This window comes from Malaclemys terrapin, chromosome 7 (assembly GCF_027887155.1).
Source record: "Malaclemys terrapin pileata isolate rMalTer1 chromosome 7, rMalTer1.hap1, whole genome shotgun sequence".
Classification (NCBI taxonomy): Eukaryota; Metazoa; Chordata; order Testudines; family Emydidae; genus Malaclemys; species Malaclemys terrapin.
The window spans coordinates 29,862,836-29,879,492 of NC_071511.1; the positions used below are offsets into that span (position 1 = coordinate 29,862,836).

At 57.4% G+C, this 16,657-nt stretch overlaps 2 protein-coding genes across 5 annotated transcripts; one reads left to right on the forward strand and one right to left on the reverse strand.

The window, feature by feature from the left end:
• Positions 1-672: 672 nt before the first annotated feature.
• On the reverse strand, positions 673-10,457 carry DRAP1 (DR1 associated protein 1). 2 transcript variants are annotated; one of them, XM_054035546.1, is made up of 7 exons: positions 10,400-10,457; positions 6,187-6,259; positions 4,893-4,986; positions 4,275-4,394; positions 3,356-3,446; positions 2,843-2,928; positions 673-2,386 (listed from the first exon to the last, which is right to left on the reverse strand). In XM_054035546.1, the coding sequence occupies exons 1-7, from the start codon at positions 10,439-10,441 to the stop codon at positions 2,233-2,235; spliced, it is 660 nt and encodes a 219-aa protein (XP_053891521.1). In that variant the 5' UTR covers positions 10,442-10,457; the 3' UTR covers positions 673-2,232. The 2 variants fall into 2 exon arrangements, with proteins under 2 accessions (XP_053891521.1, XP_053891522.1); XM_054035547.1 differs by lacking the exon at positions 4,275-4,394.
• Positions 10,458-11,868: 1,411 nt separating this feature from the next.
• C7H11orf68 (chromosome 7 C11orf68 homolog) lies at positions 11,869-14,330 on the forward strand. 3 transcript variants are annotated; one of them, XM_054033989.1, is made up of 3 exons: positions 11,869-11,998; positions 12,524-13,142; positions 13,457-14,330. In XM_054033989.1, exon 3 carries the CDS (start codon positions 13,485-13,487, stop codon positions 14,223-14,225), a length of 741 nt encoding a protein of 246 aa, XP_053889964.1. In that variant the 5' UTR covers positions 11,869-11,998; positions 12,524-13,142; positions 13,457-13,484; the 3' UTR covers positions 14,226-14,330. The 3 variants fall into 3 exon arrangements, with proteins under 3 accessions (XP_053889964.1, XP_053889963.1, XP_053889966.1); XM_054033988.1 differs by having other exon boundaries at positions 12,952-13,142; XM_054033991.1 differs by lacking the exon at positions 11,869-11,998 and adding an exon at positions 12,061-12,159 and having other exon boundaries at positions 12,952-13,142.
• The last annotated feature ends 2,327 nt before the right edge of the window (positions 14,331-16,657 follow it).

Below are 16,657 nucleotides of genomic sequence, written 5' to 3' on the forward strand. Positions count from 1 at the left end.
AGGTGCTGCAGAGGAGGATGCACTTGCACCAGGGGATTGGGAAGAGACTGGAGCTGCAGTGGAGTGTGGGGACTGTTAGATGGAAGGGGGTTAGAAGCTAGTCTCTTGATGACTTCTCTGTAGGGGAGTGGGAGAGGCACCCAAGATTAAGGTGGGGTTGCAGGCATGGGCACTAGGTATCCCTAAGCCTCCCACATCTGGGGAGGTACAGAGGGGACGACTCAGCCCAGGCCGCAGGGGATGGGGAAGGGGCAGTCTGCAGGGGTAGGGGGACAAACTACCAGCCTATGTCATTGTGGGGAGGGGTGGGATCTCACCTGGTTGGGGGGGGGAGGGAGGGAGACTGCCATAGCCCAGGCCAAAGCAGGAGGGGAATGTTGGGGGATGTAGTCCAGGCCAATGGGGCTGGTGTTTGGGAGCAGGGATGCTCAGCCAGTCCCTGCAGCTGCCAAGGATCCCACAGCTCATTCCAAACACCCTGACAAAGCTCTCCCCTGCCACATTGAATCAGTAGCAAAGCTAGGGATAGAATCCAGGAGTCCCGGCTCCCAGCCCTCTAGACCCCATTCCCCTCCCAGAGCTGGGGATAGAACCCAGGAGTCCTGGCCAGTTCTGTTGCCCTTCTCCAATAAGAACTACCCCATTGTAAATTTCATCCTAAACACGGACAGATTCTAGTGAAATCAGAACTTTATTGAGTCAATACAAAAAAATCAAACAAACGCGTTAAAAGTCGCAGCATCCCAGCTCTCAAGGTGGCCACAAGCCACATAGCGTTTAACCCCTCATCCCCATTTCTCCCACCCCAAGATAGCTTAAAGCACCCCTGTCCTGAAGGGATGCCAGGACCCACCGCCCACATGGAAACAACCCATTCCCAACAGGACAGATAGGTGTGAAAAGGCGCTGTGGAAATTCCTGCCTCTTAGGACTACACTGCACATGGGTGAGGTGATGGAGCCCTGGGGTTTATCCGCAAGAAAAGAATGGAGATTGAATCCACTCAATATCCAGGGAGAGAAAGGACAGGGAGGGAGAGGGAGAAAGAACCCAGGAGTCCTGGCTCCCAGCACTTCCCTGCTTTAATTATTAGATCCCACTCCCTTCCCAAGAGTGCTGGCTTCCAGTCCCACTTGGAGGGGGACATGCAAATGGCATGAAGGATTGAGAACATACAGCGCCTGGGACATTCATTTTTAAAAAGAGTGCTTAAAAGCCCGGTAGCTCACAGATTCCTCGCCCCCATCCTGGGGGTGAAATTGAGGCAGCTGGGTGTGTGTTGGGGATTCTGATGGGTGAAACCACAGGACCATCTTCCAGTGGCAGATACAGTTAAGCCCAGGATAGACATGCCCAGAGACACTGAGTCCTTTCATGTGGGGGGGACTCCTTCTCCCGCTCTAATTACATCCTCCTACTTCAGAGTCATCCCAAACCAATCATCAGAGCCAAGTGAATTTCACATGCAGTGATGGGGGGCAGGGGGAGAAGCTGCTTGTGAGATTCATTGTATCCCTCCCTCCTCCAATAGATGTAGGACCAGCCAGTACAAAGAGGCCCCCACCCCAGGATCTGAGAGAGTAGTGCTGGGGGCAGAGAAAAGGGGGACACCGAACCAGGGCTGGGGTGGAACCAAATATCCTGCTTCTAAGAAAAATAGAGCTCAGCCCCCCCACCAAGAACCATGGTTGCTGGGTGGGGGCAGAGCTGAGGGCACCACTGAAAAAAATCTTACCCAACACCAAAGAACCCCGTGATCTGACAGACTGACAACACGGAGGCCTGGAATGGAACTGAACGTCCTAGACAAAGCCTGGATCACACCCGTAACACCAATGTAAGCGCTAGCCCTACACTCTCTGGGAAAGACCTCCCCTGATTCCTTGGGGCTGAGGAGGGAGAAATCAAGCCACAATGAAAGGGGGGGAGGTTTCACAAGCTGGGGTGGCTGTTTTGTCCCCATTTCCCATCTCTGGAGACACCTGCAGCTAATCACTGGGTTGGCTCAGTCATGCTCTGTCTGTTGGGGAAGGCGCCACAGAGAGGGATGACACAGTGGGGAGGGATGAGGCGATCTGGGCTCTGAGAATCAGGGGTTCGAGCCCAACCCAGGGACACAATAAAAACAAACCACGTGGAGGTAAAATGCTTTTCTCTCTTTTTTTAATAAATTTAAGAACCACCCCCTCCCCCCCGAATGCAGCAACTAAAACAAACTAAAAGGAAACGGGGCTACGAGTCATAATCTTCCTCCTCCTCGTCCTGCGCTGGGGCGGGGGGTGCTGGCGCAGAGGGCATCATGGCAGGCAGGGCCGGGGGCACGGAGACGGGCATGGCCATGGTGGACTGTGGGGGGCAGGTGAAGTGCAAATATGGCGCCGGAGAGCTGGAGCCAGGGAGGGGAGAAGGAAGAAGGTTATTGTGGGGGAGGGGAGATCTACCCCACCTTCCTCATCCCAACCCTTGGCCCAATCAGATCCATGGGCCCTTCCAGTATCCCCACCCTGGATTAGACCCATAGTCCCATACAGTCTGGTAGCCACCCCCTCCATCGGGGCGAGAGGCCCATCCAACCAGGTATGCCCCCACCCCTGTAACAGGGATCAGGCTCCATCTGGATCATACTTACTGCTATTAGGTTTCTAGTTATCACTACCCTTAAGTAGCTAGTGCTCTGCTCTAACCACTAGATCCCACTCCCATCCCTGAATCAGGGATAGAACCCAGAAGTCTTGTCCCCCCAGCCCAAGATCTAAGCACCAGGCAGCCACTGCCCAGCCTGTCAGCACTACTGAGCATGGGAGGCCCTCTGGATCCTGACTGGACAGGCCCCGATTCGTACCTGGGGAAGTGGGTGGTGGGGCGGCTGGGGGGCGTGGACTGGGACGTCTCCTCCTCCCCATCACTCTCGCTGTCCTCAGAATCCTCCTGTGGGGGCAGGGTAAGCAGAGAACTCAGCATGGAGATGGCACCACCTGAGGGACACAGTGACTGATGCTCCCCAGAGCTGGCCTCATGGGTAACTGAAGCAGAGAGAGGGGAAAGGGACTCACCCCGGGTCGAAATAGAACTCAAGAGTCCTGGCTCTCAGCATCGCCCCCTGCTGTAACCACCAGACCCTACACCCCTCCTGGGATACTCAGCCCATAGATCATACAGGGAGGCAGCCAGGAGAGGAACCTCCTAAGACAGGGGGAGGGGATGGGCATTCCAGACCCTTCACCATCTGTGCCCCATGGGGGACTACCCCCTTCACTCAGCTCCCCATGCACCTCAGCAAGGCTCAGCCAGGACGGGGCACTGCTGCATGCAGGACGGAGCCTGCGGGCTGGGAGACACCTCCTGCCAGATTCACCTCCTGCTCGGAGTCCGTGCCTGACTGCTTTGGGTCCTTTCCTTTGCTGCCAGTGCCGCCGTTCTTCCGCCCACTGCCCGGCTTCCGGCCCCTGCATCCGGAGAGAGACCAAGGAGTCATTGGGGCACTGCCAACGGATGGGGGCTCCAGCAGAGATTGGTGCAGAAGGAATCTCTTGACCGCACCCAAGGGTCACCCACCCAGTCCCCTGACTCCACACCAGGGCTCCCTGGCCACATACCACCCCAATGATCTACAGCAACGCTTTGGGGTTCCACCTCCCAGCTCCCAATCCAGCCACAGCACTCCCTACTGGGACAGTCACCTACGACATGTCCCAATCCCCCGTGGGATGCAACGGGGAAGAGGTATTTAGGAATCGCTTTGCCACATTACTGGAGTGTAGACATCTCTGGTGTGTGGCATGGTGGCTGGGTAACAGCACACAGCAACACGGCATGGGTTCGGGGTAGGAAGCAAAGAGAAGCCCCACACTGAGTTCTGATGGCAGAGCAGGGGTTTTGGGAGGCAGAATGGAATCAGCAGAATGGGAATTGAGCTAGGACACTGGAGTTCGTTTCCAGATTCTTAGTGAAGTGTGATCGCATCTGTAGTGACCACCATCTGTCGGTGTCTCTCTGCAGCACAGTGCCCCCTAGTGCTGTGCTGGGGCCAGCAGTGACTGAAAGGGGGCACATCCGGTACTGAGTCCCACCCGCTCCCTGCAGCACAATGGGGCATCAAGGCCAGCCCTGGCTGTGAGGGGAGAGTGCCCCCTACTGAGCCCCTGCCTCATTCCCTGTAGCACAGTGCCCATGGTGGCACATTGGGACATCGGCCAGCACAGGGTGCAAGGGAAGAGCACCCCCTACTGAGCCCTTGCCCCTCTCCCTGTAGCACAGCGCCTCCTACTGCCCACCTCCTGGAGACCTTCTCGCCCTCAGCGTGGTTATCCTCCACATCTCCCTGCATGTCAGGCACCGAGGCCACCAGATCCTTGAGGAAGTCGAACTGCTGCTCCAGCTCTATGCACTGCTTCCTGCAGGGAGCGGAGAGCAGCTCAGACTCTGGGGGAGGGGACTGTAGCACCCCCAACCCCAGAAATCCTGGGGACCTGACCCCCAGCCCCTATTGGCTTCCTGAGGGCTACTAGAGACCCCCCATTGTGTATCCATCCCAGCTGGGGATGCAGGGTTTAAAGCCACCCCTTACCCCTCCATAACAACACTAATCACCATTACCTCCATGAGCTTCACCCCTGCCTCCCCCCAGTTGAAAAGGGGGGAAACTGAGGCACAGAGGAAGGGACTGTCCAGAAGTGCCACAGTGAGTTGGTGGCAAAGCGGGGAACAGAACCCAGGAGTCCTGGCTCCCAGCCCCCTGCTCCAAGAAAAGTGAGAGAAGTCTGTCCGTAGCGGGGCAGGTCTGCTTGTGGAGTAGATCTGGCATTTCCTTGCTCCAGTACTGCAGGGATTAGGTCAAAAAGTCCCCAGCTGGGCAGAAGAGGGGGGAATGCAGGTGGAAGTAGGGTACTTACAGGTGGGAGGTGGTCATGGTCTTGGCATTTCTGGACTGTGTCACCTGACAGGCCTTCCTGAGGAGCGACTCCAGGAAGAGCTCCAGCGCCCGGGCTAGGGCAAGCCAAGGGTTAAGGGAACTCAGCACTGGGATCAGAACAGAACACCGCTTGTACTAGGACAGGGGTGGGCAAACTTTTTGGCCTGAGTGCCACATTGGGTTTCATAAATTGTATGGAGGGACAGTTAGGGAAGGGGGTCGTGCCCCCCCCCCCCCCCGGGACTTCTGCCCCATCCAACCCCCCGTTCCCTGACAGCCCCCTCGGGACCCCTTCCCCATCCACATACCCCCACTCCCTGTCCCCTGACCACCCCCGGAGCTCCGCCGCCCCATCCAACCCCTCCTTTCTTTCCTGACAGCCCCCTGGGATCCCTGCCCCATCCAACCACCCCTTCTCCTAGTCCCCTGACTGCCCCAAAACCCCTGACCGCCCCTGCCATCCCATCCAACCCCCACTCCTTCCTGACTGCCCCCCCGGGACCCCTGCCCCCATTCAACCCCAGTTCCCCCCCGACCCCTATCCACATCCCCGCCCCCTGCCCACCACCCCGAACTCCCCTGCCCTCTATCCAACCCCCCTCACCCGGAACTGGGCCACGCCACCACTGCCACCACGCAGCACAGAGACCGGGTCAGGCCGGGCTCTGCAGCTGCACTGCCCCAGGAGCTCACAGCCCACCGCCCAGAGCATTACGCTGATGGCAGAACGAGCGAGCTGAGGCTGCGGGGGAGGGGGAACAGTGGAGGAGGGGCCGGGGCTAGCCTCCCGGGCCAGGAGCTTGGGCAGGACGGTCCCACGGGCTGGATGTGGCCTGCAGGTCGTAGTTTGCCCACCTCTGTACTCGGATCATAGTTCATGCGGATAGAACCCAAGAGTCCTGGCTTCCAGCCATCCCCCATCCTGCTCTGACCCACTAGCCCTCCTCCCCTCCCAGACGTGGGGATAGAACCAGGAGACCTGGCTCCCAGTCCCTCCCATCGCCCCAGTCTAAGACCACTCCCTCCCAGAGCTCGGACAGAACCCAGGAGTTCTGACTCCCATCCTCCTCCCGCCACTTGAACCACTAGATGAGCTGCCTCTGATTCTCTGTCTAACCTGTTGTTGTAATTAGCCACCAGCCAGGGCAATGAAACCTACAGGATGATGAACCAAGCCTGTCTGGGAGGGAGATCCCCTAGGATTGGCCGGAGCACAAGGCGGCAATTGGGGTTTCAGGAGTGGGAGCTGGGCACCACAGCACTCCCAAGGATACATATAATGACAGGGACGGCAGCGGCCACCTTCCCAATCTCCTCATCCGTCTGCATGATCTTCTTGATCCGGGCCTGGAGGGGAGACGAGAGGAATTAGTTAATATCAGGGGTGGGGTGTTATGAACTGTCCCCAGGGCCCCACCCTCCTATCAAAAGTCAGAGCCAGGAACATGGCTATGTGGACCAGAGAGAGCGCCCCCTAGAGGGGGAAAGGCACCTTAACTCATTCCCCATTCCCCTTTCCCCTGAACCAGCCAGTCTCCTGCCCTAACAGCAAAAGGCCCCAGATCCCATTCCATGCCCCCTGGAACCAGCCAGTCCCCGACCTAGGGCTGGATCGAGGTTTGTTGCATGGGTTGGTTCCTGAGTTAGAGTTGTTATGGTGCGGTGTGTGGTTGCTGGTGAGAATATGCTTAAGGTTGGCGGGCAGCTTCCACCCCGGACACACCACACGATCCATCGTCTACAGCCAAGCGCTGAGGTACAACCGCATCTGCTCCAACCCCTCAGACAGAGACCAATACCTACAAGATCTTCACCAAGCATTCTCAAAACTACGATACCCACACAAGGAAATAAAGAAACAAATCAACAGAGCCAGACGTGTACCCAGAAACCTCCTGCTACAAGACAGGCCCAAAAAAGAAACCAACAGAACTCCACTGGCCATCACCTACAGTCCTCAGCTTAAACCTCTCCAACGCATCATCAGTGATCTACAACCCATCCTGGACAATGATCCCTCACTTTCACAGACCTTGAGAGGTAGGCCAGTCCTCGCCCACAGACAACCCGCCAACCTTAAGCATATTCTCACCAGCAACCACACACCGCACCATAACAACTCTAACTCAGGAACCAACCCATGCAACAAACCTTGATGCCAACTCTGCCCACATATCTACACCAGCAACACCATCACAGGACCTAACCAGGTCAGCTACAGCATCACCAGCTCATTCACCTGTATGTCCACCAATGTTATATATGCCATCATGTGCCAGCAATGCCCCTCTGCTATGTACATTGGCCAAACTGGACAGTCACTACGCAAGAGGATAAATGGACACAAGTCAGATATCAGGAATGGCAATATACAAAAACCTGTAGGAGAACACTTCAACCTCCCTGGCCACACAATAGCAGATGTAAAAGTAGCCATCTTACAGCAAAAAAACTTCAGGACCAGACTCCAAAAAGAAACTGCTGAGCTCCAGTTCATTTGCAAATTTGACACCATCAGATCAGGATTAAACAAAGACTGTGAATGGCTATCCAACTACAGAAGCAGTTTCTCTTCCCTTGGTGTTCACACCTCAACTGCTAGCAGAGCACCTCACCCTCCCTGATTGAACTAACCTCCTTATCTCCATACTGATTTATACCTGCCTCTGGAGATTTCCATTACTTGCATCTGAAGAAGTGAGGTTCTTACCCACGAAAGCTTATGCTCCCAATACTTCTGTTAGTCTCAAAGGTGCCACAGGACCCTCTGTTGCTTTTTTCAAGAGACATGTCTTGCCCAAAGTCACAGAGGGAATATATAGCACAGCCAGGCACTGAACACAGATCTCCAGCCCATCCAGCCCCAGTCTTAACCACAAAGTCTGAACCGTAGCTTTGGGAACTGAAGGGGGATGGGGGCTAGATTCAGTGCTGCCAACTCTCATGATCTTACCATCAATTTCACAGTATAAATCCCCAGCTTGTTGACTCAAGAGATTCAGGGAGAATCACAGCTTTTATTTGAAGCTTATCATCTTGACCCTTAAAAGCTCCTCCCCAGAGCAAAAGGCAAACAAAATACACCCCCCCATTGATTTTTTCTTAATCATGTTTTTTAAGGGCCTGATCCCAGATTTTTAATCATTTGAGGATGGCAAAGCAGATTTCAGTCATTTGATGCGGGGGAGGCATCAGGGACCCCAACCCAGGAAAGGAGGAAATGAAACTGACAGGGAAGAGAAGGTGAAACTGACCAGGCTGCTTTCAGCTCCCATCCTACCCCAGTGCTGAATATGTGACCGAGATAGAAAAGGAGTGCTTTGTGGTGTGAGTAGGCCCCACTGAATCCCAGGGAAAAAGGAGGCCTATAAACAGTAAATCTATCCACTTCTTCCACAGTAGCAGCCCCCTCCTGCCATTCCAATAAGAACCTTTCCCACTTTTGACTGAGGTCCTCCATCCTACAGTAGAGTCCCCGGGGAGGCGAGTCCGGAATGAACCCATTTTATGGAAAGGGGAGCAGAGGGAAGTGTCCCTTCCACCCTTACTAGGACAGCACACATGGCAGTGCTTGGGTTAGAACCCAGGAGTCCTGGCTCCCGTGCAACCCGCCTTCCCCCCGACCCCTCTGGCCATGCTGTAACCCACTAGACCCTACTCGCCACCCAGAACCAGGGATAGAACCCAGGAATCCTAAGGCAGACCACAGTCTCACTGGACAAGATAGTCTGAACACATTCCCCCATTGGCCCACCAGAGATGGTGTCCCAAAGGATAGGTGTGGGGAATTCATCATCCTTTGGGGGAGTGGGAAAAGAGAGCCTTTGGGTGAGGGAGGCAGTTCATTATAGTTAGGGGGTGTTCATGAAGAGCCAGACCCCTATATGGATTGGGTGCACTGACCAGAGAGGTCATGGGAGGGGAGATGAGACTTCATCAGGGAGGGGGTTGCCAGAGGATCCCTGAAGAGGTGGGAGATCAACATAATGAGGCCAGATCATAGGGGGAAGGGACTTCAGAGGGAAGGGGCATCCTTGTGGGGATTAGCAGTGGGTGGTATGGGGAGGAATCCCTATATGGGGCTGTGGGGATCCCTGTAGGGGGAAGAGGGTAGCAGGAACATCCTTATGGGTCAGCAGGGGAGTCCTATATAGGAGGCACACACTATAGGGAGAAGTGGAGAGTCCAAGTATGTCTCTGAAGTGCACAGGGGACCCTATAAAAGAGGAGGCAGCAGAAGCATCCCTATGGGGGAAGGAGACAATGTTGGACTGGGGCCAGTAAAGGGAGGAAGAGGAAAACTGGGCCTGGGGGGATAGGTCCAGGCTTTGGAAAAAAGAGGCTGGTGGGCTGGACTTGCTGGGAAAGGAGTGAGCTAGGCCAGACCTGGTGTGGGGGAGGATGCGGGGTTCACAGGGGCTCAGGCTGACCCAGCGGTGTGGGGAGAGCGGCTTATGGGGTGTTGGGGGCTAGGCTGGGCCCAGAAGGATTGGAACAGGGGCATGAGTATGAGGATTGCCCACGAGTGGGCTAGACCGGCCCAGGGGTGACATGCTGGACCAGAGAGGTTGGATTAAGGGTGCCAGGGGGTGCTAGGCCAGCCTGGGGAGACGGGGTTAAGGGGTGCCTGTGGGTGGGCTAGGCCGGCCCAGGGGGAGGGTCAGGTTAGGGGTGCCAGGGTGTGTGTGTCAGATTAGGGGTGCTGTGGGGGGGGGGGTGCACTAGGTCGGGAGCAGGTTGGGTTAGGGGTGCTGGGGGGGGGGGGCGCTAGGACAGACCAGGGGGTGTTGTTGCGGGTGCCAGGGAGAACTAAGCTGGCCCAAGGGCTGTGGTTGGGGGTGCCAGGGAGAGCTAGGCTGGCCCGGGGGGGGGGGGGGGGGGGAGTCGGGTTGGGGGGGTTGGGGAGCTTGGCCAGTCCGAGGGCTGGAGGTACCAGGGGGCACTAGGCCAGCCCAGGGAGACGGTGTTAAGGGGTGCCTGTGGGTAGGTTAGGCCAGCCCCGGGGGTTGGGTTAGGGATGCCGGGGAGCTAGGCCGTCCCGGGGGTTGGGGTTAGGGTGCTGGGGGGGGAGCGCTAGGCCCGGGGGGGTGAGGTTGGGGGTACCGGGGGGCTAGGCCCGGGGGGGTGGGGTTGGGGGTGCCGGGGGGGGACGTTAGGCCGGCCCGGGGGGGGGGGGGTTGGGGGTGCCGGGGGGGGGGCGCTAGGCCGGCCCGGGGGGGTGGGAGTGCCGGGGGTGCTAGGCCGGCCCGGGGGGGTGGGGTTGGGGGTGCCGGGGGGGGCGCTAGGCCGGCCCGGGGGTTGGCTGTGCTGGGGCGCTAGGCCGGCCCGGGGGGGTGGGGTTGGGGGTGCCGGGGGGCGCTAGGCCGGCCCGGGGGGGTGGGAGTGCCGGGGGGGGGGCTAGGCCGGCCCGGGGGCTGGGGGTGCCGGGGGGGGCTAGGCCGGCCCGGGGGCTGGGGGTGCCAGCCGGGGGCTCGGACCCGCACTCACCGGCGGGAAGCGCGCGTTGTATTTCTTTTTTTTGCTCGGCATCGCGGGGCTCGGGCTCAGGCTCAGTCTCCAGCAGCGGCAGCAGCGACCCCAGCCCGCCCCGCCGCGCTCCGCCCCGCCGGCTCCCGGAGTCGCCCGCCGCCACACCGGCCGCCTGGGTCCTAGCGCCTAGCGCCACCGGAACAGGCCAGCGCCGGGCTGACTCCATCCATTGCCCTTCCCCCCGGACTCCTCCCTTTTCCAGCCCTCCCCCCCCCCCCGCGCGCGCTGGGGCCCCCCTCGCCCTTAGCACAGGTGCCCCCCTGTGACTTTCCGTCCCCCGCCCCCAATCTCCCCCTCCCACCGCATTTCTCCGTTCTCACAGGACGGGGTCCTCCAATGCCACCTCCAGTGTCTCCCCCCTGCCTCAGGGTCCCCCTTCCCGCAGTACCAGGACCTAGGGGCCCACAACTCTACTCTCTCTACCAGCCACCAGGACTGGTATCCTCCATCTGCTATTCTGCCTCCTCTCTTCTCCCTCTTCCAGCCATCCCAGAGAAAGCAGATCTTACAGCCCCTCCTCCATGCCAAAGGGTCCTGGGGTCCCCCATCACCAGGCTATGGAGGCCCTCCAAGAGCCACCCAGTTCCTGAGACATGGGCTCCCTGGGATTGCTTGCTCCCCATCCCTGGAAGATGGAGGATCCATGGTGTCCCAGGTTGGCCCCCACCACCAGAGATGGGGGGGCTATGAAGTCCCTGTGCCCTCCCCACCTTCCTATGGCGGGTCTGAGGCAAGCTCCCTTTCCCTGAGCAGGTAGATTGAGTTCCACAGATCGCTATCCATGGATCTGAGGTTCTCCTGGAACACTAAGGATGGCAGAGGGACTTTGCTTTTGCACTGATGTATGTAAGAACGGCCACACTGGGTCAGACTAAAGGTATCTTGTCTTCCAACAGTGGCCAACGCCAGATGCCCCAGAGGGAATGTCTTTGACTCTTTCCCCCTCTCAGCCACGTGCCCTACCCCGCTACATCTCAGTGCTGGGCAAGGGAGCCCTGTATAAACAGCCTGTGTCCCATCCCAGAGGTGGTTGCACCGGGTGAGGAGTCTCTGTATAATGGCCCCAGCGGGGGTTTAACACCCATTACTCCCACCGAACACCGCTCAGGGTCAGGCTATGAGCCTGCCACTGGCTTGGGGCCCTCTGCGATGCCTTGCTCGCCTTTCCGCCATGGGCCACTAAACCCAGCTGCGGTGTCTTGGCCGCAGTCCAGCCCCACGAGCCTGCGCACGCACAGGGACCGCAGAGCGCGCTGGAGTCACAGCCACAAACTGCTGGGCGGGGGGAGGGGCTCAGGCTGGAGCGGATTGGTTGTTTTAGCCCCGCCCCCAGCCCCAGAGAATCCTCTTCCGTACGATAGCCCCCGCCCACTCTCTGATTAGCCCCTCCTACACCACCGTACCACATCCGGGTCTCTCACTTCATCCCTCCTGGCTCCGCGTTTCCCCATCCGGGTTAGGCCGAGGCCCCGCCCCCGTGGCCGTTACCCCCGTGTGAGGCGGAGCGGGGGGGCTGCAGTATGGGGGCGGTCGGGAGCTGAGCGTGGGAAGGGGCCGGTGAGGCTTAGCCCTGGCGGGCGCTTGCGGAGCTGTCTCGGGAGGGGCCCAGCGGCGCTGCGTGGGGAGGAGGGGGCCTGGCGGGCGCGCCGGAGGGGTGTCCCCTGCCGCCGTGTGCAGCCCTGGAGGTGCCCGCGGGCTTTGCTCCGCGTTCGCTCAGAGTGAGAGGGGGGCAGGACTCCTGGGTTCTTCCTAGCTTTTGGGGGGAGAGAGTGGGCTCTCGTGGGTTAGAATGGGGGGGGCAGGACTCCTGGGTTCTTTGCAGCTTTTTTGGGGGGGGTGGGGGAAGTGGGCTCTGGTGGGTTAGAATGGGGGGGTAGGACTCCTGGGTTCCCTTCCCAGCTTTTGGGGGGAGGGAGTGGGCTCTGGTGGGTTAGAATGGGGGGGAGGGAAGCAGGACTCCTGGGTTCTCTTCCCAGCTCTGCTTCAGAGCTGCTGGGTGGGTGAATCCCTTTCAGCATTTCAGTTTATCCCATCTGTAATAAAGAGGTTAATGATACTAACTCCCACTGTCTCTCCTTAAAGCCCCTTGAGGTGGGACATATCTCATTCTGTACCACCAGCAGCATCTCTTGAGAGGAGAAGAGTCATAATCCTCAAGTTGACACTGTGCTATGACAATCTAGGGATCTTCAGGGTGGGCAAGAATCGCTAAGTGGTACGGGACAAGCCAATTCAAGCGGTCTTGGCCTGACAAAGGAATGGATTTTGCTGGCCTCAGTACATGAAGTGTTTGTGTCATGCCCCCTGCCTTTCCCACTGTGCTATGTGGGGAAGGGTCCCAGTGGGGAAATGGCTGAGTGCGGCTGATCTAGGACAAGTTTAAAAGACACAGTGGGGGATCTGGAGCTTATACCCTGTTGGCATGGTAGTGTTTCTAACTGAGCTGTACAGATCATGTAGTGTGCTCTGCTCTCTGTCCTCCACGGTGAGCCATGATTTTTCTTTAATAGGAAAGTTGAAGCAGCATCTTTGTGGGGTATGTACAGCAGGCAGCCTGCCAAGCACTGCCACACAGGTCCTCAGTTGCGTTTCCAGGTGGCCTTTACATTAGTGTTGCTCGTTCCAAGCCCTTGATTGCTCATCCTGCATTTGGATACCCATCCTGCATTGTGTTCACTTCCCCAGCAGCCCACGAACACAGGTAAATTATTCTGGTTCATGGGTGGGAACTAATGGGGTGTCTCAATCAACAGTGGGCAAGAGCCTCTGGGATGGGCTATAGGGGACAGTCCTGCTGTGTGGGGATGGGAGCTAATGGGGGTCTCCATCCATAGTGGGCAGAGTCCTGAAGGAGATCAGGGATACTAATGGGAGTGGGGGAATCTCTATTCATACTGGGCAGGGTCCTGGGGGGTGTACTCTAGCAGTTGATTCTGGTCAAGGTCCTGCTGTGGAGATTGGGCTAGATGGTACATCATCGTGTTGCTTCCAATCTCCCTGACCCTTCCATCCTAGGTTCCATCCTTCCACCAGCCAGTGAGCGATGTCAGACCAGGACGATGGTGATATGGGGAAGGGAGGGGCCTTCTCGGCCGAGCACCTGGCCGCTGAGTCCATGGCAGCCGACATGGACCCCTGGGTGGTGTTTGATGCACGAAAGACCCCACGGGCCGAGTTCGAGGAGTGGCTGCAGACCTACCAGCCCTCGCGGGTGTCTCGTTTTGGGGACCCTGAGCGCCGCACTGAGCCTGTGGGCTGGATTGCCATCTATGGTCCAAACTACTGTCCAGAGTCAGGTGATGTGGTGGGGCTGCAGGAGGCCTGGGAGCGGCTCCAGATCAGTGGGCGCCATGTCACCTTCGACACTATCCGCGAGCTGGCACTCAACCACTGCGTCCTTACCGGCAAGTGGCTGATGCACCTGGACACCGGCTTCAAGGTGGACCATGCCTGGAGTGGCATCGCCCGCTCCGTGTTGGAGGGGCACTTTGGGGTGGCCAAAGTCAGCCCCTGCTACCCCAACTCGGACCGCAAGCATGTCATCTGCATCTACACAGATGACTTCACCGACGAGGAGAAGGTGATGGATGCGGACGCTGCCATCCGGGGCACTGGCGTCAAGTGCCTGCTCTCCTACAAGCCCGATGTCTACACCTACCTAGGCATCTACCGGGACAATCGCTGGCATCTCTGCCCCACCATCTACGAGAGCAAGTTCGACCTAGAGTGCATCCCCCGTCGCTCCCGTATCATCAACAAAGTCAGCAACACTGAGGTGACTTAGACTGGGCCCCGCTCCCCAGCTTGGCAGTTCCTCCTTTCCCCTCTCCAACAGCTGGCACCAATGCCTCCCAACTGTGCTCTGAAACTAATTACATTTTGATTGGTCTGTTTGGTGTGGCCTGCACTTAATGTATATAGAACCTAGAGTGGATTGGAGGCCCCACACAGACTACAAATCCCAGCATGCAATGCTCCACGTTTCTGTAACAGGCTCCCTCTTTCAAAGGACAGGTGCTCTGCTAGTAACTGCTACTAGCTGTGATCCTTCGGTCAGCAGGGAGGAGCATTGGCTGCTGGGAGATGTAGTCTCTGCTGGTCACACCTCTGTTAAAGATGACAGTGGACTATCTTGCAGGATTCTCAGCCACGTTTGCCACACTCCTGCATGATGCAGCACTGGCCATGCCGCTAGCTGGCTCTATATTAATGAGGTTCTCCCTGTTTCCCTGGAAAGCCACCTCTGCTCCCCTGGGCTGCAGTCACTTTCATAGAAGACTCAGGAGGTCCTTGCGACCAGCTGGCACTGTCTCTTTAAATTCCCAAAGCTGGTGCCACTCTGCATGCTTATTAACTCCTTCATGGTCTGTGTGTTAATATATAGCCGAGGGCTAGGGCTGTGGGTTCAACTCACCACTACCACCTTCCAGTGATATTTGTATGTTGAAAGTGCCACAGCTCCCAGCAGCCTGTCCTTTAGGAAAGCCCTTTTCCCTGAGACACAGAGCTCACTTAGCGCTCAGAATTGCCTCCTCTACTGCTCATGCAGCAGCAGCTGGGTGATGTTTCCAACAGCCTTCTCAGTAACTAGTTCTCTCTCTAGCCATTGCAGCCCCTCATTGGTGGGGGAAAGGGTGCCACATGAAAGAAGTCACAGATCTCTGCAGGGCCCATTAAGGTGTCTAAGGGTAACAGGAGCAGGGCCATGGCTCTTGGAAAACAGGAGGAAGTAGTAGGTGTCCACTGCCACCCCCACGAAGTACTGTAGATCCTTCACTGAGCCTGTTCCCCATACAGCTCTCAGAACATAGGGTCTGTGCACACACATCTCTGGCTCTTCCCGCCCTGGAAAAAGGCTGTATGTCAAGTCCTCTGAATGGCGCAGATTGTTTAACCCCCCTTTTGGGGACATTTAACAGTCAAAGGGGTTGTAGATACAGCACTGGAGCCCCTCTGCCTGCTTTAGGAACCATGAATAGCTGTTGTCTCCTTGCCCAGAGGCCTGCTCTGTGCGAAGGTTGTCTTTAAAATGCCTCTCCTGGGGCTTGAGCATGTTGAATCCTGACCCTCACTGGTGGGGAAGGGAAAGCAGGAAGGAACCTCAGGGCTCCTGGGGATGACAGTGGAGCAAGGGGGTTGTATCTTTCCTGCAGGGTGTTTCTGCCAGCTGTTCAATGGGTGTTTGAGATGTAAACAGGATTAATAAAAACAACTCCTCTCCAGTGAATGGGGTTCTATTTCTTGGGGGGAGGAGGCCACAACACCCTGGTGGGGCAGGTCCAATGCCAGCTGGGTGGCCCAAGCGCTGTTAACATCCCCCCTTCTGTGCAAAGGGAGGGGCATGTCCTGTGTCCTTGCAAGTAGCTGCCCTCCTGCTGGGGAGAGATTGGGGGGAGGAGGGCCTTGCTGTGGGACACATGAAAGCTCTTCTCACACAATCCTGGCCTCTTGCTTGATGACTGGAGTTAAGGCAGCCTGGAGCAGAGATGCCTCTGCAGGATAATGGGGGGTGAGGGAGGGGAAACAAATAGAGGGTGCATGTGGGGTGGGAGAGGGCATGGAGTGTAATATACAGGCTGTGGATTAGCCAGCAGGGGGCACCACCGGCACCCAAAATCATGGGCTGGAAGAGGGAGGAGCATAAGCTGACACTAGTGGCTGGGAACTCCCTTTAGCTGCAACCCTGGATGGTGTGTTTGCATCCCTGCTCCCCAGCAGTCCTCACTTCTGGCCCCAGCTACAGCTGGGACTAGAACCCAGGAGCCTTGATTCCCAATCCCACCCCATCCTCTGAACAGGTAATGGCACGTCTAAGATGGCCCAATTGAAGCAGGGAGAGGAAACAGGGATCCCTGTAGTTTCTTACTGGGACTTCAGCTTTAAGCTCAACACTGGGCCAAGAGCCATCTCTGAATTCTTGGGGTCTAGAAGCTGGGGAAGAGACCCCCCCACCCCAAAAACAGACAACCCAGCATCTCCTCCCCCTGAGCCACCAGTGGATCCATTCCCTTACGTTCCTTATAACCCACAGTGGACCTGGGACATATTCCTGCTGCCTTGTCCTCTGCTCGCTCTTTGGCTAGTTGATGAGAAAAAGAAAGCTGGAGTGGCGGATTTCTACTTGATGATTCATAGAGTTCAAGGCCAGAAGGGACCAATAGATCATCCAGGCTGATGCTCTTGACTATCACAAGCCATTCAGTTCCACCCTCTTAC